General features: G+C 39.4%; 1 protein-coding gene across 1 annotated transcript in view; it reads right to left on the bottom strand.

Moving 5' to 3' along the window:
* Nucleotides 1-23,567, bottom strand: part of GRIN2A (glutamate ionotropic receptor NMDA type subunit 2A) — a 160,304-nt gene extending 136,737 nt beyond the window's left edge. The window contains exons 1-2 of the mRNA XM_051632502.1: nt 23,547-23,567; nt 20,627-21,049 (exon numbers count right to left, since the gene is read on the bottom strand). Coding sequence (XP_051488462.1) covers nt 20,627-21,049; nt 23,547-23,564 — 441 coding nt within the window. The 5' untranslated portion in view covers nt 23,565-23,567. The remainder of the gene's footprint in view (nt 1-20,626; nt 21,050-23,546) is intronic.
* Between the last annotated feature and the right edge of the window lie 3,519 nt (nt 23,568-27,086).

The following is a 27,086-nucleotide window of genomic DNA, read 5'->3' as shown; positions in this document are numbered from 1 at the left end:
CATCACAGACATCTGTGAGCTCTCAAGCAACTTGAGAATTGACTGTAAGATGTGAAAGGTCAGTCCTCACACTAATAAACCAGGGGAATATCTTTTATTCACATTCACTGTGCAAAAGGATGCAAAACAGACAGTGCAGAGGGAACTCTTCTGCATGAAAAATTCATCTTCTGCAAAATATTGAACCCAACTTCCAGACTTCAATTTTTGTATGGAGTTTTATGACTAGCATCATACCAATAAAGCCATCTTTAAATACATCAAGCAGATGTAAAATGATATAGTAATATCTTCCTCAATATTCAGAAGGCCAGTTAATCAAAAATGTTCATCGCAGAGATCATTAGGAAGTGCAGTTCTCATTTATTCAAATCACAACTGATCATTCTAACAAATATACCCAACTATTACACTTATCCCAGAGCTTAAGTCATCTCCCAGATGACTGTTGCAGCCTCCAGCTTCACTTGTCATTTCCTCACTGGTGCAGTAATGCTTGAACATAAATCATCATTGCACACACAAAAAAATAAACTTATGAAAAAAATCAAATGCATGAGTTACTCATACCAAATTTGTGTATATGAGGTAAGGCATGCAGTTACAGCATTGTGTAAATTCGTATCTACTTTCAATGTCATAACCCCAATTTGAAATTAAACAAAAATGGATCCATCATATTTAGTTATTCTTAATTTAGTTTTCTGTAGCCTCAATTTCCATTTACATTGTTTAAATGTACAGGATGTATGTTAAATGTCACAAAAGAGAGATGCTTATTTAAACAAACGCACTTCCTCTAAAGCATTAGTTACTTTCTTCCAGAAATCCACTCTGTCTCTTTGAATGCAAATGTTAGTACACCTTATACACTGCCCAAAACCCTGAACATGTCTGTAAAGGAACTTCTGTACTTCATAAAAAGCCTCCTTCTGTTTCAGTGTTTTATCACAGTCTAGATAGGAAAATTTATAGGGTAGACCAGGAAAAACAACAATTGTATTTATACCTGATTCTTAATTTTCGTATCTCCTCTTAATTCACACTGAAATTATAAGTGAAACACTATACCTGCCACAGAATCCCATATGAAAAAAAAGCAAGATTCATTCATGTATCTTAACAGAAAAACAGAGAACCCAGAGAACCTGTCCCACAGACAAGTTGCTTCAAAATGGGTTTCTGAAATAATGAAAAATAAAAAAGAAAGTTGAAAACCCCAAGAAAGAGCTACAACAAAAACTTGTACTTCCCTGATACTTGTGTCATCCCTCTACTTACCCTCATCAACACAACCTGCCTAAAGTCATCCCATTCACTCATCTCTAACAGTGATCTAGAGGATGCAAGAGGTTTTTTACACCATCTTCAAGCTATCAGCTAAATATTTTATGATCCATGTGTAACTGTCTGGAATGAAACACTGTGCCGTATTCTGGATTTGGGACCTTGAAGCTTTAACCAATTATTTGCATAGTCGTGAGGATCAGCTTGAATTTTGGAGATGTTGCTGCAGAAGATCTACAACAGAAAAAGCTGTCATTGCAAACTTCTGGGAGGAGGGAGCAAGGGAATAAAAACCCAGTGTTGAAAGAGTCAGATGCAAGAGATTATGAGGAGAATGAAGTAACCCAAATAACCCCCCTCAGGTACAGGCTTCTGATGTAAATATGAGACACTGTACAACATCACCCATAGCAAGCAAAATGACTAGTCAGAGGTAAAGGTGTTATCTAACCACAAGGAAATAATACCTGATTTTTCACCACTTTGAAGTGCCTTGGCAGAGGAATATAGCGAAGTGCAGACCCCCGGGGCTCTACACATTGCAGGGGAAATAACTTATCATGTTGCAACAAGAAATGCAAAAAAAAAGTATTTTAAGTCCCTCTAACAAAAGGAGAAAAATCATGCCACATTTTCATGCCTTGCTCTACACATTCCATCTGAAAAGCTATCTCCCAAACACCAAAAAAAAAAAAGAGGAGGAAGGTCTCACATATTCTACTTTACAAGTTAAATTAGGAATGCAATAATCCTCACTTTTTTGTTATATATATATTCAATTACTAAACAATGGAAGTTAGTAGGCTTCAAGATTCTCATTCCAAGCATAAAGCAGCAGCTTGTGCACAGCTTGCCCTTCCCGAAAGCTCCAAGTAGACCAGCCCTGTGCTCTCTGTTAAACTAAGGTGATCATGCTGAATGAACTGTCACCATTATGTCACTGAAAGGTGCACTTTTGACATGTCATCACTTGAAATTGCTGGAAATTAAAGTTAAAGGAAGCAAATTTCACTATGTTTACAGAAGAAGCACCTGTTATAAAACCTTTGAAACAAAATAACCGCTGCCCAGTTGTTACTTTGTTCCTGCAACTTCTACCCAAGGAAACATTCAAGCACCTGTTTATGTCTCATTTTAACATTTGTTACATTCCCTACAACCAGCTAAGGATATGCAAATTACAATTAGAGTGCTTCTACTTCCTTCAGCTTATTCAAAGCATATGAACCATAGTGCTATCATGCACATGCAAAGCCAAAGATAAACAAGGTACATTTTTTCAAGTATCTCCCTAAAGCTTACTTTTAATAAATCATTCTGGAAGCCTTTCCCAAGGTTTAGCTGCATCTCAGCTGCCTCCTCTCATCACATACCTTGTCAAAAATTATGAACAAGGAAGTACCTGATGCTTTGCCCCTTTTCAGAGAGGGCACATGCCTAATTCTCAAGCATGTTCACTCTTGCTTCTCAATACATAAATTACAAATTCAAAAGTGCTGGGATAGGATTATCACCTGTCCTAGCTGTAAGGGCTTGAAATCTGCTGTCCAGGAGCTACCAAAGCTGTAAGTAGGTTCTCACACTCTATTTATACTTTGACTGACAGTCATGCCAAGAGGAAATCCTTTTCACCAAACAATTTTTTACTGAAATACTGCCAGACACCTCCATTACACCCCTGATGAGCCAGGGGGAATTATAGCTTTTATTTGCACTTTCCTGAAAATAGCTCAGTAGTGCATGCCAAGATGAAGAACCTGACATTATTCACAATTTGAAGGAGGCAAGACACCAGTTATCTTTTAACAGAGCAGTGTTGTTTGGTGGTTGTTGTTGTTTTGGGGGGGAATTACTCCATATTCCAAGAGAGAGACAGTTAGCTATAACTACTACTCTAAGGGTATTCCAGTCAAGGAAAAGTTTTGGTAAAGCCCTAAACTACCTGCCACGAGCCCACAAACATGAGGGATCAGTTGAGATCCCTGTTGTATTTTTTTCCTTACTCGTATTATTAATACATTAATTGTTTTCCTTACTCATATTATTTCATAGACACTTGTTGCTATTCTGATTATTCACATATGAAAACCAGCTTACTCGAAAAGCTAGTAGGTTGTCTACCGGGACTACTACTTGGGAATGCAAAATTAGTGCTCTTAAGGTGCTTGTTCTCTGTTGGGATGCTCAGCTTATTCACCTGATGCTGGTTTTGCAGCAGCAGACAGTTCTCAAACGTCACCAAGGCAGTTCCCAAGGAGAAACACATCAGCAGGGCTTTCATCAAGATGACAGATATCCTAACTGCCAGAGGAAATCTGAGATTTCCTACACCTGGTGGGGTCAATAAGAGACTGCTCACTGGAGAAAATGGAAAAAGTTAGAACAGTAAGTGCCAGAGTAGAAAAGTGTGTTGGATTATTGTTTTCCACACACACATACTAAAAAGACTCAGATCATATAATTGGCAGAAAGTACCTTCCTGAGAACATGAATAATGGGATCCTCTGCTTCATTCTGTTGTAATGCTTTGTCTAGTCACTTATTCCAAATCTGTGTGTTTGCTAATGTTTACTGCTTTAACCCTAAAATACTACAAACATACATAAACATTTTCTATGAGCAGAAAGCACATTAATAGAATAACATAAAATTACAGCACAGCCCAGCAGTCCAAGTATGAAATAACAATGAAGCAGAAATTGCTGTGCTACCCAAACCACAGAAGAAAATCAGGAAAGCAGATTTACCTGCCTTCAGACAAGGTGCCAGCCTGGACTTCAGAGCTCTTGATACCTGCATGAACAAAGAAACCTGACCCACATACCTTCCTGTAGGAGTCATATCTACAGCCTTTCAAATTCCTCCCTCTTCACAGAAATACTTATTCATTAGCAACACCACTTTCTGAGCAAATTTATCACTTATGAGGACTAGCTAATCACCTCTTAGAGATAAGTAACCAAAAACATATAAATCAATAGAAAGACCTCACAGAAGGCAATTCATGTATTAGTTACTTATATGTAAGCAGTAACCATGTACATACTAGTATCTGCCTTTGTATTGTGTTAAATCCTTCAAGAATTACAAATTTTCTGGCATGTCTGTTTGGGCAGTTAGGTACTTCTAATCCTAAACACTTGCTCAGGGAAAAGCTGGGTTTGAAAAGCAGGGTCCGATTTTCAGTGCAAGTTTTACTTTGACTGAAGTTAGAAACTATGAATGCATCTTTCTTATTTTTCCTTCCAAAAGTGCCACAGAATAAAAGACTAGACTGTTCATTTGCTGACTTGATAGAGGTTTCTTACTGCTTTGCTCTCTTTGCAGTATGTTGATCTTCACTTTGGAAAAGGCACATGGTGAATTGTATTTGGTGAAGTCCAAAATAGCACACAAAGCACAGCTGCCATTCCAAGGCATTTCCAACCAAAGTAAGGCAGGAGGCCAACTCTCACTTTTAGCAGAGGAAGTCCATGAGTAACACAGCTGAGCCCCTGAGGGCTTCTGTGTGCCAGTCAGACTAGATCAGATGCTGCAAAAGGATGTGAAAGACAACTTAAACTCAAAATACCTTTCCAGAGCTCTTCATGTATCTGCTGCAGAAGTAGGTCTAGAACACAAAGACAGCAGTAACATGGGGGAGAAAAAGGGGAATCAAGGCACAATTGATATGAAGAATGAAGCTGAAAGAAGATGGTGGTCATCTCAAAATCAAAAACCAAAACCTCAACTGACAAAAGAAAAAAGAGGAGGAAAAAAAATCCATCATTTTGAAAGCAATCCCAGTAGCAAGTTTGTAACAATCAGGGCAACTATACATTACACAAATAATGACTAGTGTGCCATTAGTGCTACATTTATGAGGAAAATCAGATGTGGGCTCAAGTGCATGAAGTACATGCTTTTGTGGGGAGGTAGAACTATTACAACAAAAATGCCCCAAACAGAAAGATACCAACTGCCCTGCAGAGTCAGGGAAAGAAGCCCTAGGTGATCAGAGGAACGGGTTTTGTTGGTGCACACAAAAGCAGTTTCAGGAGCTTTGGCTGTGCTAGTAACACAGCTCCATTTCATGACTCTCCATGTGCTCCCTTCTGTCAGGTAAGCTGGTGAAAGTGGAAATGCTAAGTGTGATCTTACATTCCCTAACTCAGAGGTTAAGCCATGTACTTCAAACAGAAATCCACAAACTTGTTTCTAGACAAGGAATTCACAAAACTACAGGAACTTTTTCAGCAATACATACTGCCTTATATCATGACATAAGTACAGACAGAGCACAAAGCTGTTTTCTTTTTCAAAGAGATGTATCCTTTTTACCTTATTCCCTACTGCAAGAAAGCAAGGGTCATCACACAGACAATAAAATTATATTAAAACAAAGGATGCTTCTCTGACTTTTTCTTCTTCTCTCCCAAAAGAATAGCTAGGAGTGCCTTAAGCTTTCTGAAACACTTTTTTTACACTTGCACTAGCCTTTTCTTTCTAGATGGCCACATATTGTCATCAATAAACACGTTATCACAAAATAATTGGCTTTTGCAGGTCCCTAAAAAAGCAACAGCTGTAAGTGGTGCACAGATTATGATAAATCCAGTATTAATGAAGTCTGGGAGAAGTCTGAATTGCTTCAGGAAAGAAACAAGCTTGGTCACAGAATTTTATCCAATTTGCTGTTAAGCCTTTTCTGGTACAAAAAAAATATTTTAAACAGTACCATCCATGTGTCTCAGACCATATGTAGTATTCATTAGCGCATCACTTTACCCTTCCTCTTCAGACACAGTAAATTATCAGTAAATGGCCATTTCATTAAAGCATTATAAGAAGACTATTCCATTCCAGCAAGGACACCGTTTCAGTTCTTCAAACACAGCCACACAGAATGGTAAACAAATAACGCAGCATCACTAAAGTTTTTAGTCTTCCTTTGCTAATGTTCTGCTATATATGTAGATTATGTCCTGCCCATGGAGTAGAGCATCCCTCAAACCTTATGCATCCTGAATCTGCACAAAAATTATGGATGCTGGAATGCATTACCTTCTTTAGTCTTTCTTAAGAGAGCTATTAAATAATAAAATCAAATTCTCAGTGAGAGTAACCTTCATTTCCAATTGCCCAACAAGGCCAGCTCAAGTATGCTGTCTCTGAGGAACCCTTCACAGCTGAAAACTGTGCAAGCTCTGTAGGCAGGCACCTGAAATCATCAGTTCCTCAGGACAGCTATGTAGAAAAACACAGGAGCACAAGGGAAAACAGCCAGGAGAGATTTTCAAAGTTAGAAATATATTTATCAATCTATTTATCTCTAGCTCTCCTTCTCTATCTTACTTACTCTTTGAAACCCTTTCTCATGGCTTAAGTCAGCCTTAAATAGAAGTAGCATCACCTGCATTACAGATGCTCTCAGACCACAGTGCAAACAGCCTCCAGGTCCAGGGCTGTGCTCCTCTTCATGCCTGTGGGAGCAGGTCTGCTACACATACCACCTTTAAGGAGCACACCCTAGAGCAACCTATCCTACATGCTATGCTCAGATTTCCACCTGGAGGGAATTATTTTGCTCCATATACAATCACAGGAGTGAAGTAGCACCAAAAAAGCTTGGTCAAACAAGGCTTGGGGACCAGAACCATGAAATGAAATTGGTGAAAGTGCCTAAAATCCAGGAAAAGGTTTATCTGTACACTTACCTAGTTTTGTTGGGGATTTTTTCATGTCCTTTCTCAAATACGAAGAAATCTAGTTCTTCTACATTTCTTCACAGACACTGTTCCATCAACTTTTCCTCCTCGCTAAAGAAATTGTTGTCCTAAACAGCAAGTTCTGCTTCCTAGAGCTGGTTACTTACAGTAACCACAGGATTATTACCTTTCTGTATTCACTACGTACATAAAAGCTCATGGCACTCACCAGAAACCTTTCTCCACAGCACAAGAACTAATAGATTTTGTTCTCTGAACCAATCTTTTGAATGAGAGCATATTCAGCTAGACAATTCTCTGTACCAAGGATAGCAGGTTGGTCTAGAACTCCTGATTACTCAATAGTGACAAATACCACCACAGACTTTAGCCTGAGAACAATTATTTGAGCATTAAGAGGTTTAAAATCTTTCTTTCTGGTGTTTGGAGATCATAGAATTAAGAGTAGGAGCAAGGAACTTTTTAAACAGGGTAATTTGCAAGAACATGAAAAACATGAACAGTACATGATTGGTTTCTAAATGCCTGTGTAACACAAAAGACAACAAAATTAAAAGCATCCTGTGGAATACATTCATGCAAACAGGGTAACAACGGCTTGGTTTTCCAAGAAAAGCAAGGTGATTCAGCTACTAGAATAAAATACAATTTTTACATAATTATGTATGCATTGCCATCAAGAAAACATCAGATTTTCTCATGCTTGTCCACCTATGCCTTCAATACACAGAATGGCCATGAACGTCCTGCAACATCCTTAAAAACTGCAGCATTTTGAGTGTCCAGCTGCAACTGTAACCCAGACTGGTCAGGTATTTCTATAATGTAAACCACTGCATATCATGTCTGGCATGCAGCCAACATTGCCTGCAGATTATGGTGAAACTAGACCACAGTAACAAGGCTTTCACTGCTATGAACATTATAACCTTCCAAACATGCAGCTCCATGGTTATTAGCTTCTCCTTTTGCCTAATAAAATAGGATGATATGCAGCAAACAGCACCATTTTTCCAAGTCAAAAGTATGTTCATTGCACATCTCTTGAGAATTCTGCTGCTGCATGAAGTACAAGAGCCTAAAATACAAAAAGGCAGAAATACCCAAAGAACAGTCAAACTCTCCTTAAAATAAAAAGACAAAATTAACCTTTTCCCAAGAAACAAAATATATCCTTTTCTAGGAGCTGAGACTTTATAAATTCTTCATAGAGTTTACTGTGTTCCTACAAGGACCCCAAGGACAGTCTGTCTCTCCAAGGCAATAAGGAGAGTCCTTGACCTTCTGATGAGCTGTACGTCAGGATTCTATTAATCCCACTTTAGCTTCACCGATCCTAGCATTTATATAAGCCTGGCTAGGTTTGGACACAATCTTATTATGGTATGGTAGGTTATCTCAAGATTTTTACAAATGTAAATAACATAGGATTAGGAAGAACTTCATGCTGCAAGTCCTCATCCTTTATTCATTGATCAGTTCCCATCACAACACTAGCCTATCTGGTTTCTTGCCATTCCTAACTTCTTAGTTTTCCTTCTAAATACTATTCATTACTGTCAACTTCTCACCCAAATTATGTCCACCTTAGCTTCAGTCTTCCAATAAGCTCATTTCATGTTGCCAAATCAGCTTTTCTCCATCCTGTATCCGGCTACCATATTCTCCTTCCAGGCTTATTTTTACTAGATTAAACTAAACCAGTTCACCTCCCCCTGCAGGTGAAAATTTCCATTCCCAGTCATTGGAGAAGCCAGTTTCTAAACCCCTTACAAGGTTATCCAGGGTTTTTTTAGAATGAGGGGAGCTAATTGCAGAAATTATTCCAGAAGTTCCTCCATTTCCTGCTTAGTGGAGTGAAACTGTCTCTATTTCTAATAGTAGCATGAACACAAAAAAATGCAGGCACTCCCTGCCAACTTCTGGCTCACAAAGGCTTGTTGCAAGCAAGCAGTTCTTCACAAGTTGTTAAAATTTGATCCTACTAAGATTAATGCCATTCTTGGTTTACCGCTCAATTTTTTGTCTAAAATATCTATTTTTACAATGTCTCAAAGACGATAAATTTCTTAATATTGCAAACTGAAAAATGGATCTAGAATATTAAAAACTATATATTGTGATATTATAAGCAGGTAGAGAGTCATTTGGGTTTGGGGTGTTTTGCATTTTTAATTGAAATACAACACACTCCAGAGAACTCAAGATACTGCACTTTAGCTGTACTCCTCAGAAAATTTCCAGCCCGGCCAACACATGATATTTAGAAATTGGAACAAACAGCCACAATGAGCAGCACAGATATTTTAATCCTATCCACCCGGTCATGGAGAGAACTGCTAAAATCTGGGTTAATCCTTCCAATCCTTAGTTAGAAATGAAAGTCCGTGCAGTTGAAATAGTATGCCAGAATTAGATTTGCTTGTGGTAAGGATTAGACTAAGCCAAAAATTAAGATCTGAAATTGCTTCAGTTAAAATCCAAGTGGTGCGTTTCTACTGACAGATATTATTACCCAGAAGAGTCATTGTACTGAGACCAAAAATCATAGTCCTTCTCTCCACAGGAAATTAATTTAGGACAAATCCCAGACACAGATTCTCAGATAGGAATTTTGTCACCAAAAAAAGAACAAAAATAAATCAGCATTTCTCTAAAATTATAATGACAACCACTGGACTGTAATACATGAATAAAGCAGTCTCCAGTTAGGAACACCGCAGAAATAAAGACAATTACTTATTTCTATTTTATGAAGTAGATTCTCACAAACACTCAGTTGGTCATTTTAACTACTTTAAATTCATTACTATGCTCAAAAACATGACATATACATTAGATAGAAAACATTTATCTTGTATCTAATTATCTATTTTGGGCAGGGAATTGGTTTTTTTTTTTGGCAAGCTGAGAGATTACACATGTTAACACAGAACATTTTAAAAATTAAGAAGGGAAGATACCACTCTCCCAGGACCCATTTCATTTGAAGTTGCTTCATGATTTCATTAAAGATTAGGCTGGATTATATCAAAACTATAACAAATACTCTGTATGTGCTGCTGCAAGTCTTCGGACTTGTCTACAGACAATTTATGTCAAGCCTGAAGTTTATGGGTGTTTTCTTGATGAAGTTCCCTCAAGATGAGATCACCTCAAGACCCAGAAGGCCACTGCTCTCCCCTACCAAAGCCACATCTGTGCATTTGAGTAACACGTTGCACTGGGCATAGGGAGACAAAAGCAAAGTGGCAGTAAAACTTTCAGTTACAAACATTAAACGTTTATAGTAATAGAATAATAGAGGCAAATATTCCTCTTAACCTCCAAGACAGGATAACCAGTGGTTTCAAGCTATTGCATAAGCATATTTCTGTAATCTTTGTTGCTCCAAAGCTTTTACTCAGGCAAGGCTCTTTGAAGTTACTTTGGGAATTGGCTTTCTGCAGATGGAAAAACAAATGATTAAACCAGCTCAATGGGGAGTAGACTTATTGTACATACTTTATGTAAAAAGAAGCTAAGGGAGAAATTTTTTTGTTTTTTCTTTTTAAATACAGCACTAGAATGCTTGTTAAGGAAAAGATACTACCATCTGAGCTGAATCAGAAAAGCTGTTTTAATAACATAGAGTTTTTAACTGGGTCAAACATGCAAATGAAACCTCAAAGTGACCTGAGAGGACAAAAATCTAATTACCAATGTGAAGATTAAATAAAATAGCAGGTTTAACATAAGTAAAATCAAGAGCATATCAACAAGGCATTTCACCAACAGTCCAGTAAGTCACTTGAAAGAGAAAACCCGAAGTACCATTACAGCCCTCAGCATTCCAAATCATTCCTTTGAGTACAGATTGCTTTTCTAGGCAGAATATGCCTCAAGTCAAATATGGTGCTTGGACTTTGCACCTCAAACATTAAGAGGCTGTCTGCATCTTTATGCCTTTTACATCAAGAACCACTAAGCCCCTTATTACAAAGGCAAAACACTCTCCATTTCCTCTTTATATTGCAGCATTCAAATATTCAGGAAAACCATTTAAGTAAGCATTGAAGGACTAAATATTTAACATATTTGCTTACTTTGCACTTGCTCCTACTGCTTTACTTCTCCAAGAAATTAATCATGCTTCAGCCAGGATGCCACAAGCAGGGCTTTTGCCTTCCTTGTGGGACTCTTACATGACCTGGATAGGTAGGTGTATTTAGGAAAGTTTGACCCTGTCCCAGTGGTGATATTAAGGAAAAAATAAAAGTAGTAGGGATATTTTAAATTAAATTAGAAGAGAAATATACAGACTTTCATACATTATATTCCACATATTTGACTACAGCCTAGACACCCTGTATTGCACCAGGAAAACCACTTTTAGAAAGGGTCCACTATGTGAGTATGTACAGGTGGTTCAATGAACACTGAAGGAATCTTTTATAATAGGAGAAGAATTGCCCAAAGTCTCAGGATGAGATATTGAAGAGATACCAAGATGGAAACTGGTTGGAGTTTTGGATACTTTTGGTTTCCTCATTGTTCTTTCTTCACCAACAGATCACTTTCATCAGTAATTTCAGTTTCTGGTTTATCACCATCTTAGCTCTCTATCAACATCACCCTAGTTCACCTGGTTTAGTTTCTCCTCCTTTCTCTGTTTTCTGCTTATTAAATATTAACAGGCTTCACTTAAAATCATAACATATTTTACTTATTGAGATTCCAGAGAATTTTTCTTTGCTCCAATAATCTTATTTTGGCACAGCTATCATCTGTTCTCTACATACATTGAAAGAGTCCCAGTACTGCTAACATTAAATGATACCTAATTTAAAGCTGAGAGGTATAGTCTCTCCTAGACAACCTTGCTTCTGCTAGAAGTGAACTAAGGGAATAGATAAATTAAAAACAAACAAAAACACTAAAAAAACCCACAAGACAGCAAACCAACCACTCTAACTCTAATAGCAGGGTTCACAGCCAAATATATAGTAGAAATAGCAAGTAGGTGGGATGCAGGTGGAGGAAGACATCTTAACAAGAAGGTGTTTGGAAACAGCTGCTTGTTGGACAAAAATTTGTCTACAGAACAGACCAGATAAGAAAAACACAGCCTAAGAACAAGCAAAGGAAGCAAATGTTTCTTTTTACAACTTCTGTATCAATATTTGCTGTTACATGGTTAAGCAATAAAGCTCAACATTTTGCATGTTAAGCATTGGAGTAATTCACATTTTTCTCTAGAAACCTTGATTCCACTACAGGAAATTTCAGCCTTTTTGCAGATAACAATAGTTTAAAAGCAGATGGAGAAAGGAGAGAGGAGGGAATGGCAAATGGACCAAAACAAAACTAAGGACAGGGCTAGCTTATTTGCTACAATGATAATGTGGCTATTGAAAAATAAACCAGACCATCTAAATGGCACTTTACTAGGATACAGACAGTATCCAGTTTTTACATGTTATCTTATTATGAACTCACAAGCCTTATCTCATCCCAATTAGATACTTCATATAGCTCTATGTCTGCCAACACAGTTTACCTAGAACTCTTAATTAGCCTCACACAAAAAATAAACATAATTACCAGATAAATTACATGTTCTGTAACTCCTAAAAGCAACTCATTACAGTAATGTCTCACGCTTAGAACAGATTAATTCTGTTTCCTGTTTATCCAATTATAACTCTTGTTCCCAATTGTATTGTGAATTGTGGTGAGCTGGAAGGTGGCTATAAAATCCCTGCTCTTCCCACTTTCACAGTGGTTCTACACATGCAGTGTGTTTCCACTAGACACAAAATCAATGTAGTGAAAACAAAGCAGTCCTATCGTTAATTATAGTCATGTGGAGAGGCAAACAGTTCAGCACAAATAGAAAAAACTTTGTATCAACAAGATTACAGGCAGGAATCTCAAACCAAAAGTTAGAACACAAAAAAATAATATCCCACAACCACTGTAAATAAAAGTAAAACATAAGCATCTTCTCACCCAGCAATCCCTTGAATGAATTATGTTTATCAAAATACCTTAGCCTGAGATGCACAAGTGACAGGCTATAACTAGTTCTAGTTCCACTAAAACTCCACTGAGTGGAAGCTGTGCAGCAAGACCAGCATTGTTGCTTTCAGTCGTGCTGCAGCAGGTAACAGGTGACAAGAAAATAGTCCAACCTACATCCATTAAAAGCATAAAAGGAGACTACTTTCCCAAACCAATGACAGAGATATAAGCCTGAAACACTGACTGAAGAGTCATGCAGTAATGATGGACCTCCCCCAAAGAGTTTACTCAAAACCAAAATTAAGGTATATGTCATTATGAAGTTGAAAGGTATATGGTCTCAAACTGAAAAAAATCTACTTGCTCCAGCTACTCAAAGATGGGTGTGTGTGATCCTACTGGGAAATTACACTATTGTCAGCCAATTCAACACACTAAACCTCTATTACTTGTAGGTTTCATCCTGAGGAGAAATGAGTGCACATGAAGAAAAATATTAAAAGTATGAAGATTTTATTCTCTCACCTTTCCTCTCCACCTTCAGCAAGGGCATCTGGAAGAAAGGAGGGATAAGGACCTCCACAGATACGAAACAACAGGCCAAGCTTTCTCAGCAATGTTCATTCCTATATATGAAACAGAAGATGACTTTCTGGCATCTCTGAGGCCAGCTAGGTCTCTCTCTTCAGAAGCCAGAGGGGCTCAGTTGGAAGGTTAACATGCAGTGTAACTAGTGCTCTATGCTAAGAGAATTAAACCATGTTCACTTTTACAAACTGTGCATCTAGCTCATGCACCTCAATTGCAAGCACAGGATCTCTTTCTAAAGGACATTACCTCTAAATCTAATTTAAATAGCCAATGATGCTGCTACAGTTTTATTTTTTTTCAGTGAAGTACAGAAGAAAATATCTCAAGGATTTAAACAATATGGTGACAGATGGTGTGGAGACAATCCAGACTGGGCTCCCTCAGTAAAATCCACACAACTTCATAGCTCCAGGAAAGAGGGGAGGAAGAGGGGGAGAAAAGAGTACAATGCAAAGCTGGCCCAGATGATAATAGATGTCTTAAAAATAAAATTTTTTGGGCTGCAAAGTTTCTCTCTTAATCTGTACAAAGCTCTTTGTACCATCACTGATATAGGCCTATCTGCTCTGTATATCTTCCAAGCAAGGTGAAAAAAAATTATAAAGAAATTATTCTAATTAAATTGTTGGCTCAAATAAATGACAAATAAAACACTACTAAACCATCTACTGAAATAATCTAAGCCTCCTCTCAAAAAAATAGATGGATGAAACATGAAAAATGTGTTTGACATATCAAGGCCCTTTTGTTCTGTTCACTGCATAATTTCATTAGGATTAATTTTTTCAGATATGTTCTCTGGGTATATCCCAACTGATTGCCAGAAACTCCTTGTGTGTTTTATCATAGTCTGTTATTATTCTGTAGTTTAAAGGGAATAATTTTGAATTTTATATTTGAGAATGTCCTTGAGAAAAAGTTCCAAAGATGCCACCAGGAACATTTGTAAGCAGAAAGTTATGCTGAAGACCTGGTGTCCTACTTTTGCACCTTCAAGTCTCCTAAGTTATAATTACCTATAGGCAGGCAACAGTGTAGAGATTGCATGGATGATCTACAACAGTGACTCTCTAGAAGTCTTAAAATGTTATTACTCAAAACACAGTTATGAATTTTTATTTCCAAGAACTGTAAGAACAGACAATTTGAAGAGAAAGAAAACAGTACCTTTGAGATTAAAATGTATTGCTCTTTGGCAAATGACCAGATCCAAGTATAGCCAAACACACTTCTCCTAAATCAGAGTGTTTTATAGGATTCCACCTTGCATCCTGGGCTCAGCTGTGAAGTGTTAACTCAAGCAAGCTAAAAAAACAGGAATTTAATCATACGTGAGCTACCTCAAAAAATCAAATTATATCTAGAAGAATTCATTTTGCTACAATCCACTTATTAGAGAAAGTCCAAATCTCTTCAAAATTATCTTCTTTCTACTTAGGAAAATTAAATCAAATGTCTCACCCTTCAACCCCAGAAGGGTGACAGTTCAAGTCTACTCTCACAGTATTCCAGAAAATCCTCCATGCTTTCTTTGCTAAGTTAAGAGGGAAACTTTTATGTGGACAAGAGGATGAGGAACAATATCATCATCTCAAATAGATATTAAAATCTTTTAGAAAAAAGGAGAGTGGGAGACAGAGAGAGCAAGAAAGCAAGGATCATGTTACTAACACAATGCTCCTCCAAGTTCTGAAGCAGCTTAAAGCAGCAAATGCAGCAGCTCTCACTGTTAAACTTTTAGTTTCTCATAGCTATGATAGTACAAGAACAGCAATGTAAACCTGCCGGCTGTGCCATAACCAACTCATGCTCCCAGAGCTCTGCCTCTTGTTGGAAAAGCACAAAATATTTTATACATTCACTTCACTGACCTCACTAAGATTTCAATCATATTTTAAACCATTTAATAATTGTATTTATGGCATATATACGTAAAAGGTACAACTGCAGATTATTAACCTTGTTCTAAAAATCTTTATGGATGTGTAAAACAAGCTTATTTTTTAAAATGTGTATAGATTGACTTTTATGGATATGGCCAAGTAAACACAGATTTGCAAAAGGAGGTCAATGTGCATTTTTGTTGCAGTTCAAACTAAAAAATGAGAATATCTGAAAGTTTTGCTTCCCATAACAGCATTAGTACAGCTAGAAGGAAAGAAAGTCAGCCTGCACAGTGCAAATGTGAAATGTGGCTTTTGAACTTTTTTTTACTTTTTTTAATATGATCACTGTGTTCTGAGGACACTTGACAAATAAGCTGTAAGAGGTGCAGAGGAACCTTAAGAGCAGCATACAAGCTATATACAAATAAGGGAGTGTAAATTCTCAGTACCGGGGCCAGGAGTCTGGGTGTGCTCTGTTCGCAGTTAGAGGGCTGGGCTTAGAGTTCTGGTTTGCACAAGTGAGGTGTTACAACTATAATGAGCTGAAAATCATAAGTAATGCAAACATCTGCAAGTATTTCATTAAAATACCTGAAAAATATCCACCAAAAGAATGAAGAAGATTTAGAAGTACAGTTTCACTCAATACTTATTCACAGTCTGATAAAGATCCCAGCAGCACTGTAGAACCCAGGGACCTGACAGATGAGTTGAACAAGAGCCAGCAGTGCACCCTTCCGGTGATACAGCCTGACCAGGCTGCATTAGCAAGAGCACAGGTAGAGCTGCCTGAAGGGAGGGATCGTTCCCCTCTTTGGTACTCAGGAGGCCACATCTGCAGTCCTCCCTCCAGTTTTGGGTTCCCCCATACAAGACACAAGTTATACCCAAGGGAGTTCAAAGAACTGGAGCACAAGAGGTGCAAGAAAAGGCTGCAAGAACTCCAGAAAAGGGACAGGTAAGGACAGGTATAACTGCAGCCTTCAACTACACAGAGACAACACAGCTAGACTCAGACTGACAGCAAAAGAACAAGAGCTTGTGGTCACAGTACAGAGGGAAGTACTAATGAGATATAATGAAAATATTTGCATGGTGAGAAAGGTTAAGTACTGGAACAGATTGCCCAGAGAGGCTATAGTATCTAGGTCCATGAAAATACTAAAAACTCAACTAAATGATCTGACTGATCAGCTCATCATTGAGCTAAGTGGGGTTAGACAACCTCCAGATCCCTGCTAACCTCAATTGTTCTATTATTTTATGTTTATTGTTTTAAAGGAGGATAGGGGTAGAAAAGGAAAGCTGAAGTGGTAGTAGATGTAAAAGTGATTTTATACAAAAAACAGAAGTTTTTGTTGAGTATTATCAACAGAATAATAATAATTAAACCATATATATACACTTTTTTTAAAGCAAATATTTACTTTGCACAGCATTTCCAAAGCTGTTTCAAGAAGTATCACTTTGTAATAGTCCTTCTAGAAAATTACCCTCACCTTTACTGCTATTTCTCAATGCATTGTAACTGTCACTGCTTCCATGACAATAAAATGCTTCAAGTTATGTCTTTCAAAGAATTCTAATGAGATGTTAGAAAGACTCAATTTGGTAATATGCAAAAGCAGTATTGTTCAGAGTATTCCTGGATGTATTTATAATACATAGAGCTTTTTTCCTCACTTCCAAAGGACACAAATCTTTTATTATTGCCACAGAACTAAGTATGATGTTCTGTTTTAGTACTATAAATACTATCACTATAGTGATAGCATGTGATGAAACAAACATAACTAAGTTTAAAACCAAATGTTCAAGTCAAGAAACAGTTCCTAAGTAATGTTTGGTTTGAGATCTCTCAAATATCAACAGATAGAAGATGAATAAACAGCCTGTTTCCAGCATCACCCAAGGAATGCTGATGCACAGCAGGTTACCACAGATGCCCCAGACAGAATTTCCATCTTGCTTCCATAGAATATCCCACATCTGAATATGTTTTGAGTCCATGACAGAATTGAGAACCAAAGCCAAGGAGCAGTTCATTGGCAAGAGAATTCTTGCCAACAGCAGGTGACAAACTCAGCTGGAGGCAGAGCATGTGGCATCACCCAAAGGGTGTCTCAGCAGCACAGCTGGGATCAGGTAGATACATACATCCTTAAGTGTCAGGTTTGTTTATTGGTAGGGTTTTGACAGCAGATGTCAGGTGAAGACAGGTTCAGAACACATTTCAATTCTGCTGGTTTCACATGGCTGTCAGTTTTCATAGTCTGTTTCAAGCAACCTGTCTTCTCAAACTTGAACCAAACTGAAGCAGCGTACAGTCAGCTGGGCCCACGGAGGAGGCAGTCTGAACTACGCAGCATTCACAGCAGATGTTCACAGAGGGATTCAGTGCTTCTAAAGGTTTATGTCCCACATTAATCACTGCATGCTCTAGATGTGGGCATATCTCATATTTAGAAACCTAGAACAACTTTTTCTTTTTCAAGAGATGACTCTTCATATGAGATTCATGTTGACATAACACTTATTAACCACAGAGAAGAGGGTAATCTTATCTACTCTGAGTCATTTCAGTAAAGTCTTTAGCAGTATAGAGCATTATAAATGACTTCTCATTCTGTGCCTTCACTTTAGTTCATGTTCATATTTAGGACAGTTAAACATCATGTAATAACCAACAGGCACAGAACTCGCTGAACCTTTATTCCACCTTTGCATCAGCCGTGCCTGGTAGACCATAAACAAGCAGCTCCTACACACACATTTTGAAGCAAAAGTCATCTAAAATACAACACCAGCATAATGCCACTGGGAAAGAAAATATCTGTTAGAGCCACACAATAAGGACATAAGTGAAATGGGCGTCAGAGAATGACATCCACAAGCAGGAGTGGGACCAAGCATCTTTTTTGCTTATCCAGTCAGACTAATGAAGGAGAAAAAAACAAAAGTATTTCAACACTGATCAAGCTTCACAATTCAGCCAACACCCATATGTTTAAGCTAAAATCCTGACACTGACTTGGAAGACAGGTTTTACACTTGCAGTCCTTCTCCCTCAGACTTCATCTCCTCTGCCATTTTGACAACACTGTGAATTTCACCCTCAGCTCCCAGGAATTCACTCTTAAACGAATGGCTAATTGAGTGACACATGCAAGTCTCACTACTGTGATGTTCCAAACCCAGTTGCAAGACATCGTACATTGCAAAAGCCAAGTTAAAAATTGTGTGACTAAAATTACCTTAAACAAGTAATTTGAACAATTTGAACAATTCAAGAGACTGAAGACAGCTCTGTTAGATTGCCTTAATACACAAAAGATTATTTCCCAAGTGGAAATCTTTGAAGCCAAGCTTCAGCATGAGAATGTTTTACTAGCAAACTGTGATAGCTCCTAAAAATCAAAGACAGTGATATAATAATGACCATTAATTAATTAGCACACAATGAAAATAGCAGGAAGTTATGGAGACTAGAAAAATACAATCAGCTTCATTTTCTAGAGACTTCTACATTAAGAATAAAAAAAAATTATCTCTATCAGTAACATCCTGCATCTGCTACCAAGCATGAAGTCAATTCCGTAAGGATTTCTGCCAGTATTCATCACACAGCACTGGCCAGGATCTTCAAATGTCCTCATACTGACATAGAAATATGAGTGAAATAAATTTCCTAAATGTATATAAATCCAGCTTTACAAAGATGGGTAAATTGCACAGTAATTTAAAAGTACATTAGATAACTGCCTCTGTAACTTGGTTACTTCAATTACATTTAAGATAGCAGTATCAACTGTAATAATCTCTCCATATAAATCAGGTTATCAGACACATTGTTACAGAATCCCAGTTATAATTCATCACTTATTGTCCTTCCCTTGTATGCTGTAAGCTTTAAAGGAAGGCCATTCAAATACTGAGATCTCTTATCCCAGTGGAAAAAGTCTTTCCCAAATGTAAAAAGTTCCAAAAGTTCAAAACAGATTCCTCAATTGCAACTAATGATTATATCTTTCCTGCCTCTTTTTCCTCTTCAATTTATGAAACAAGGCATCTGGACCACTTCACTTTCAGATGGATTCTGAGAGCTCTTTACTGTTCAAGTACTATTCAAAAGCAACTTATAAGGAATAACAATATTTAATATGAAACCCTAAAGCATAAAATATCAGGAAATAAGTTACAATTAACATTTGTAAAGCCCTGTGTGCAGGAGAACCACTAAATGACTTCCCACATTCAAACTCCCTCTTCAGCTATCATCTTTTCCCAAAGTGGAAACTCCTCTCAGTTTCAGGCCAAGCAGCAGTCAATGCCAGAGGGCCTGGACATGCTAGGTGCTAATACCGACTGGTTCACAAACAGCAGTGATCACTTCAAGGACCAATGCTGCAGTGCGAGCAAGGGGGTTGAAATGAATTGGTACTATGTTAAGGAAAAGGAGCTGAGCACATGAGTCACTTCTACCATTCCATAGTTTCACAACTGATTACATAGAGATGCTTTCCAACAAATCATTTTGTCATTATCTCCAGAGCACAGACAACCCCGCTGTGGATGTTCATACACTAGGAAATTCGAAGTATCCAGTCAGCAAAAATCTAATTTAATAAACATAGTGATACAAGAAGCAGTTCAAGTTTGCAGGACTATTTAGTTTATAGACTGCAGTGGAGCACAGAAGTCCAGTTTCAGATGATTGTCCTGATCTTGCTATTGTCCTCAAATACATTCAGGTCTATTGCCTTCTCTTTCTTACAAGCACCACAGAATATTTGCTTTTATTTTAGGGATAAAATGTAAAATTATTTTTACTGATCTACTATTTTGAGGTAGTTTTTACTGCCATATTTGCTAGTAAAATTTCTAAACTGACCAACACTTAGCATGCTGGAGGGTAAAATTTCCTTAGGACTGCTCTTACAATGGACAGAATGTTGAGTTTCAATCATGGACAACAAAATATTTTGGGATATTTGATGAGTGATCAACAAGGACACTGCACTGTATATTTTGTTAAAGTATACAGAGACAATGGGAAGCTTCCTTTTTTAACTACTTGCAGTGACTAATCATGATCGAGAACAACACAATGAAGTAATTAGACTGGCAAAAGCTTTTAATAAATTTTCCTACCTTATCTGCCATTATCATGGAGGCTCCACCATGAATTCCAAGAATTGGAATAGAAGTCTGAGATGAAATAAAATCCAAAATCTGAGCTACTGCCTCCTGATCAGTATCATCTCCAAAAATCACTCCATGGATCTTGGTGCCTGACATCAAGTCACAAACATGTGTTATGATGCTCTTAGGGTCAGTCTGGTTCACCAGAAGGGTCACTACATTGACATCAACAGTCATGTCTGCTGACATTTCCCTGGTCCAGAGACTTCTGATATCTCTCTCTGTGATATACTTGGTCCTTCCCAGAATCACTGCAATGTTCAGGATGGGGTAATTTTTCTCTGCTCCACAAACAAGATCCAAAGGTGCCAGAAGAGCTTGGAGTATCAGGAGAGCACAGCCAATTTTCCTCATCTTTGCCAGCTTTATCCCCTGTAAAAGTGACCACATTGTATGAGAAAAACAATAGAGAGGAAAAAAATATATACTGTATATCTCCAATGAAGGTTTTAAACAGAAAGCATCTGGACACAATGCAAACTTTAGCAGCTTTTTATAATGCATTCTTCACCTTAGTTTCAGCTCAAGCCTCTTACAACCCCTAAAAAATCTGGCTTGTCAATGAGGGTATTACAACCAGTCTCCCACAAGTGAAGCAAAGAAACATAGCACAAGTTCAGAGGAAAGACCCATTAAAATTCTTTCTGATTGGCAAAAAAAATTAAAGTGACTGAAATAATTTAAAAAATATATTATAATTCTTCTCTTTAACCTTGCCATACTAAACCAGATAAAATACAGAAATCTATTTTCCTTTGTCCTGAACATTTAAAATTCAGCCACAGTCCAACAAGAAGAGGTGCTTTAGTTAGAAATTAGAGAAGGGAGCCAGAGGTCTGCTGGAAAAACCAGTCCACATACTTCACACATCACACAGCATCTCAGAACCATGCTGGTTTATTTCTAAAGGTCTCTCCTAGACAGCTGCTGCTCAAGCACAGTCTACTGCATTTCTAGAACTGATTCAGAGGCACAATATTCTGTCTTGATTCTTCTCTCTCCTCTTATACGGCATTCACTTGAGCATCTCAGAGCTGCTGATCTCAGACAAAGTTGTCAATGGTGTTGAAGAGAAGGGTGTTCCATAAATGAGCATCACTGCATTGGTTTACTTCATGTCTTCACCAAATCTCTGTAGGGGGCTGAATATAGAGTAGGATGGAGAGAGAGATGAGCCACAGGAGTGATCTGAACTATCTGAAGGAGGGAGAAGAGGGAGAACAGGTCTGATTCTGCAAGATCGCCCCCTGTATCTGTGCCCCGGGGGTTTTCCACCCCCATAGCTGGCTCTCTGCTAGCTGCAAGAAGGGACTCCCTGCGCCACATTAGGCCAAGCTTATTGCAAAGCCTCATGCAGAAAAAAAAAAACAGCAGAGCTCTCCAATCAGGGGTGGCATTATTTCAGAACCCCACCTCTCACCCTCCCAGCCCTATCTCTATTATCAATCAGAATCATCCGCTGCTAAAACACACACCAGGACAAAGGTTTGCTGTATCATAACCTCCTTTCGGGGCAGACAAGGAGATGAGTACTTGAGCAATCATTAATTGCAGATGAGTGCCACTGCGCTTCCTAAGTCAACGCACTGCGGGACAGGTTCTCGCCGCCGAGGCGCCAGAGGTACCACGGAAAGCGGTAGAAATAAACCTAAATGCCACGAAGCCCCTTCAGCTTCCTTCAGACCCTAATAATTAGAATAAAGCCAAACACACACAAACACACACACACAACCCCCCCCGCCCGCAGTTCGCTCCCGTAACTCCCGGTACCGGCAGCTGCGCCGGTTGCCCCGGCCGCGGCGCGACGGCGCCCCCTGGTGGGCGCGGTGCCACGTACCCAGCGGCTCAGGAGACGGAGCGGCGGCGGGTGCCGGTGCTGCCGGTGCCGGTGCTGCGGATGCCGCTGGTGCCGCCGCGGCCGAGGGCATGTCTCGCCCCTCGGTGCCCTGGCTCAGGGGTGGCCTCCGCGCCGCAGGCCGCACGAACGATCCCCGCCGCAGCCTGCGAGGGACATCGCATCCCGGGAGGGCAGCTAAACGGAGAGGGAGACAGGCAAAGGGGGGCTGGACACGGCGGGGAACGGGACAGGACGGGACAACGGGGGAAGGAAAGGGGACGACGAAAAGCCGTTAGTCAGGTTGGAGATGTGACAGGAAAAAAAAAAAAGCGCCACACTTCGATCTCATGTGGCACGTGAACCGAAATAAAGGAACTAGATTCAAAACTCCCCCCTTCCCCTTTTTCTCTTACGAAAGGGGTTAAATTTATTTCTTAGAGCAACAACCGTGAGCCCGCAGCTGTCGGGGGAATGTCCCTTATCCTATCCAGGTCAGGAAAATCCTGGGCTCTCAACAGCCCGTTTGCCTCTCAGAGAAATGCACGGGTTTGAGCTCCGAGGACGGAGACATCCAACCTGGGAAGAGAGGCTAGAAGCAAACTAATTCACATGATCAAGGACAGGGGCTTTCTTGACAGGTTCAAAACAAGTATAATCTGGGAAACAGCTACATCGGTGTGGGATAAAGCTCTTTTTGATCTTGGAACAGATTAATTCTCAGTTTATCATAAACAAACCGAGAGAGGCACAATCTAGCAGATCCCTCCAAGAACAGGAATTTCCCTTCACTATTTCCAGTAAACATGTATAAAGACACTTCTCCAAGCAACCCCAGTTAAATGTAGGACGCCGACTCGTCAGGCAAAGGCAACCGGCATTCCCTAACTGCTCCTCGGTGCTGACTAGAAACTAAGAGCCAAGCACGCAGCCGGGGGAGCAGCCGCGCTGCCATCCCTGCGCGGCGCCCGCGGCCGCCGAGCCCGTTCCCAACTACCGGGCGCCTGTCGGTGCTCGCCAAAAGGGGATACTTACTGCATTCTCGCTCCACATAGTTCCAGCCTTAAAATCCTCAAAGTCATTTCAGTAGATTCCTTTGAGAGCAATGAAGTAGGAAATAGGTCCCTTAATGCCTGGATTTCATCCTGTAAGTTGTTCCCACCGCAGTAAATGCAAGCCCGGCAGCCCTTTACCGCTTGAAATCCCGCATGATCAAGTTTTAGCAGAGCCATTGCAACTGAGATTTGCTCTTTACTTTTGGCAGGAAGCATTTAAACGTCTTCATGTTTTTTCCCCTCCCCCCTTTTTTTTTCCTGTTGTTGTTGTTTAAAGGGCAATTGCACGATTGCTGCAGCAGTTCCTCAGGACGGCAGCTCCGGAGCCCCCGCGCTCCTCTCAGCTTCCTGGAAGCGGCGGGGACTGACAGCGGCGGTTCCTGGGGGTGCGGCGGGATCCACCGGCTGCCGCTGCTGCCCGGCCCGCTCCGCCGCCCTTGCAGGGGTGAAGCTCACGGGCGCCTTGTCACCCCGACAGCAAGAGCGGCTACTTCGAGAGCTCTTCTCCACCCCTCCCCTGCCCCCGTCTGCTTCCACAGCCACCGGTGAATGAGTCAGACTCCGGCAATCGGGTAGGGGGTGTCAGATCTGGGGAAACAGTGAAAAAGAGTCCCAAACTTGAGCACTCTTCCCACTCCAGCAGCCTCAGCGAGAGGCTAGTAGCCCGGGAAGCCCATCCTTTCCCTTGATTCAGGGGCCGTCAACCATAAGCCCCTGGCATAGGCTCGGGGGAATGAATGTGGAGCAGCAGCTTTCATGCTAAAAGCAGCTCCAGACCGCAGCCTAATATCACAAAAATGCTCTGTAGAAGTTGGCGCCATCTGGGCAACCCCACTGCTCCATCCCTTACTTCAAAGCATTGTGCCTGTTTCTCCCACTCATGCAGCACAGCCCTGGTGCCAGACCCCCCGTGCTGCTGAGCCGCTCTTTCCCCTTGCCCATATCACACACTGCCACTACCTTCCTCCACTCTCACTCCATTACTCTTCCGCTTTCCCCTTTCCACCATCCTGCTCCAGCTGCCACAACTTAATTCTTTTTGCATAAAGGTATACACCAGCTAACTGCCTACCACAGAGGTGATGTCCTTCTTTGTACTGAATCCTTTTTAGTTGTGTATTTCTACTCTAAAAACTTGAATTTACCTTACTTCGACAAACCTGATGGCCCAGGCACTTACACCAGAGGAAGCCTTTGGGTTCGAATAGCATAATGCCAAGTGTCCACTCTGAGATTTGCTTTTCACCACATTAAAACACAGGACCCTGAGAACTCATTCCCAAAGACATTTAACAACACAGTTTTACTGCTCTTGATAGTCTCTTCATAGTATTTCCCAATAGGTCTATGCCTTTTTTCTCCTTAAAAGATCTCGTCTCTTAACTCATTTAGAGATTACTTCCTTCCTCAGGCACTGCATTAGTCTTCCTCAGCAAAGCAATTAAGCAGCTACAACCATGCTCTCCCCTCCCCCCCCCCCCCTTTTTTTTTTAAGTTTGATGGTTTACTGCATCTTTGCCTTTCAGCCTTGATGCACACTTTTCTCCTGTAAATATCATGGAAATACTTGTCGTAGTCACTGAAGATGAGGTTGCATCTCCACCCTTATGTAAGGGTTATTTCAGTGTTATCTTTCAGTAGATTTACTAAAACAGCAGCCAAACCAGGGACTCAAGATGGTAGAATGCAAGTGAAATTCACAATGGAAAAAAAAATGATGTCTCTAACATTAACATCTATTTAAAATATTAAAAGTGACATGGTGTCTTTGGAAAATAGTCAGTATGCAATATGCTGTGCATAATACATTGACTGAATTTCTTGTCTTAAAATACAAAGAAATAGACAAGTTTTCTAATTTTAAGATTTTAATTTTAATTTTACTGCCTACAGAGTTGAGTTAATGCAGCAAAATTAGACTGCTATTTTAATAGACGTGTATTTTATTTCTGGTTTTATTCACACGGTTTAATTTAAGACTAAAGAGCTGCAAACATGGTAAAAAAATCAACTTCACTCAATAGAAACAATAAAACAAAGTTTGCATTTAAGTGTCTAACTTACCCTTGTAATTTGTGTGTGAAAACAGAATGCTTACTTCAAATTGAGTATAACAATCTCCCAAAGGTAAAGATGTTAGTGTTTAAGTTACAAATGTTGTATTTTCATGGAGAACATGTATTCTGACAGGCAAATGGATTGATACATAAGTGAGCCCTTTCTCCACACAAACAGCTGTGCATTTGTCTAAAAGAAGCTACCATATAGCTGCTCTTCTGCAGATATTTTCCAGCTGGGGTTTCCCTACCTTCTGCCTGCTTCATAAACCCATACTTAAGGGTCAGAAGCCTTCCTCTTACAAAGCAACATTAAATTAAAAACAGTTTCCCCTTTCTGAAAATTGTGTTGCAGAGTACACTTGTCAACAGTAGCAAGCAGCCAAACTATAAGGTACAAGAAATGTTTCCAAAGGACTCGAGAGGCAGTGGGGTCTAGTGGTCTGGCACAAGGTAGGTTTCTGTTGCTGACTCATTAATGACATTGTTACCTTCTCTCCACTCACTTTACTTCACCAGCTGTAAAACACTTGCCTCAGACATGTTAAACAGCTAAATTGAAAGTCAGATTTAACCCCCAGATTCAGAAAAAAACAACTCTATCATTTTACTGTAACCTTAGAAGAAGAAGTTAAGTAAGGCAAGCACAGTCACTCATTTTAAAAAAAAAATTTTCTCATGCAGTGTCACCACAGTTAGCCAAGAAAAATACTTCAAGGCCTTAGATGTCAAATCATTGCCACTCTATTTTCAATAGAGGTAGTCTTTATGGCGGAAGTTTGAGCCATGAACCAAGAAACCTCTAAAACAAATTGCAGATATACTCAGTAATCCTTGCTACACAGACAACATTACACAAGACTTCATCTGTTTTTTGAAACAAAGCAGTAACAAGAGATTACAGGTAACTGGCTAGGTTAGGGGAGAGAGCCTTACTTTGAATTTATTCCAACCTCAAAAACATTTCTAGTTCTAGCTTTAAACTCCAATGACATTTAGGGAATATTGCTGTAACCAGTAACAATATATTTCCATGCAGCTTATCTGCTACAAATGTCTGAATTTCATCTACCCTGAGAAAAGTCACCAGCAAGAACCAAAAGCAACATTGATGCAAAGTCATTTTCCAGTACCACACAGCATCAAGTCTGAAATGAAGTCACTTGACTCAACAAAGATAATGCATATCAAGCAAGGATACAGTAAAATAAACTTACTCTTGAGGGGCAGCAAAGTTACATACATGCTAAATGAACTCAAAGTAAAAATGGGAAAGAATTTTTTTGTTTTCAATCTACTACAGCATTTGGTCACAGATGGCCCTCTTATTGAAAACTGGCTTAGCTCCTCATTTGGCAGTGTCCTTTCTTGCACAATTTACCAAGTCATGCATGAAATGATGGCCTTGAGCTACTCTCATTTTTGCAAAGGACATGAGCTGGCTGCCACAAAAAAAAAAAAAA

This window comes from Apus apus, chromosome 14, assembly GCF_020740795.1.
Source record: "Apus apus isolate bApuApu2 chromosome 14, bApuApu2.pri.cur, whole genome shotgun sequence".
NCBI lineage: Eukaryota > Metazoa > Chordata > Aves > Apodiformes > Apodidae > Apus > Apus apus.
Note: the sequence above shows the minus strand (reverse complement) of the source record. Positions and strands in the feature narration are given on the sequence as shown.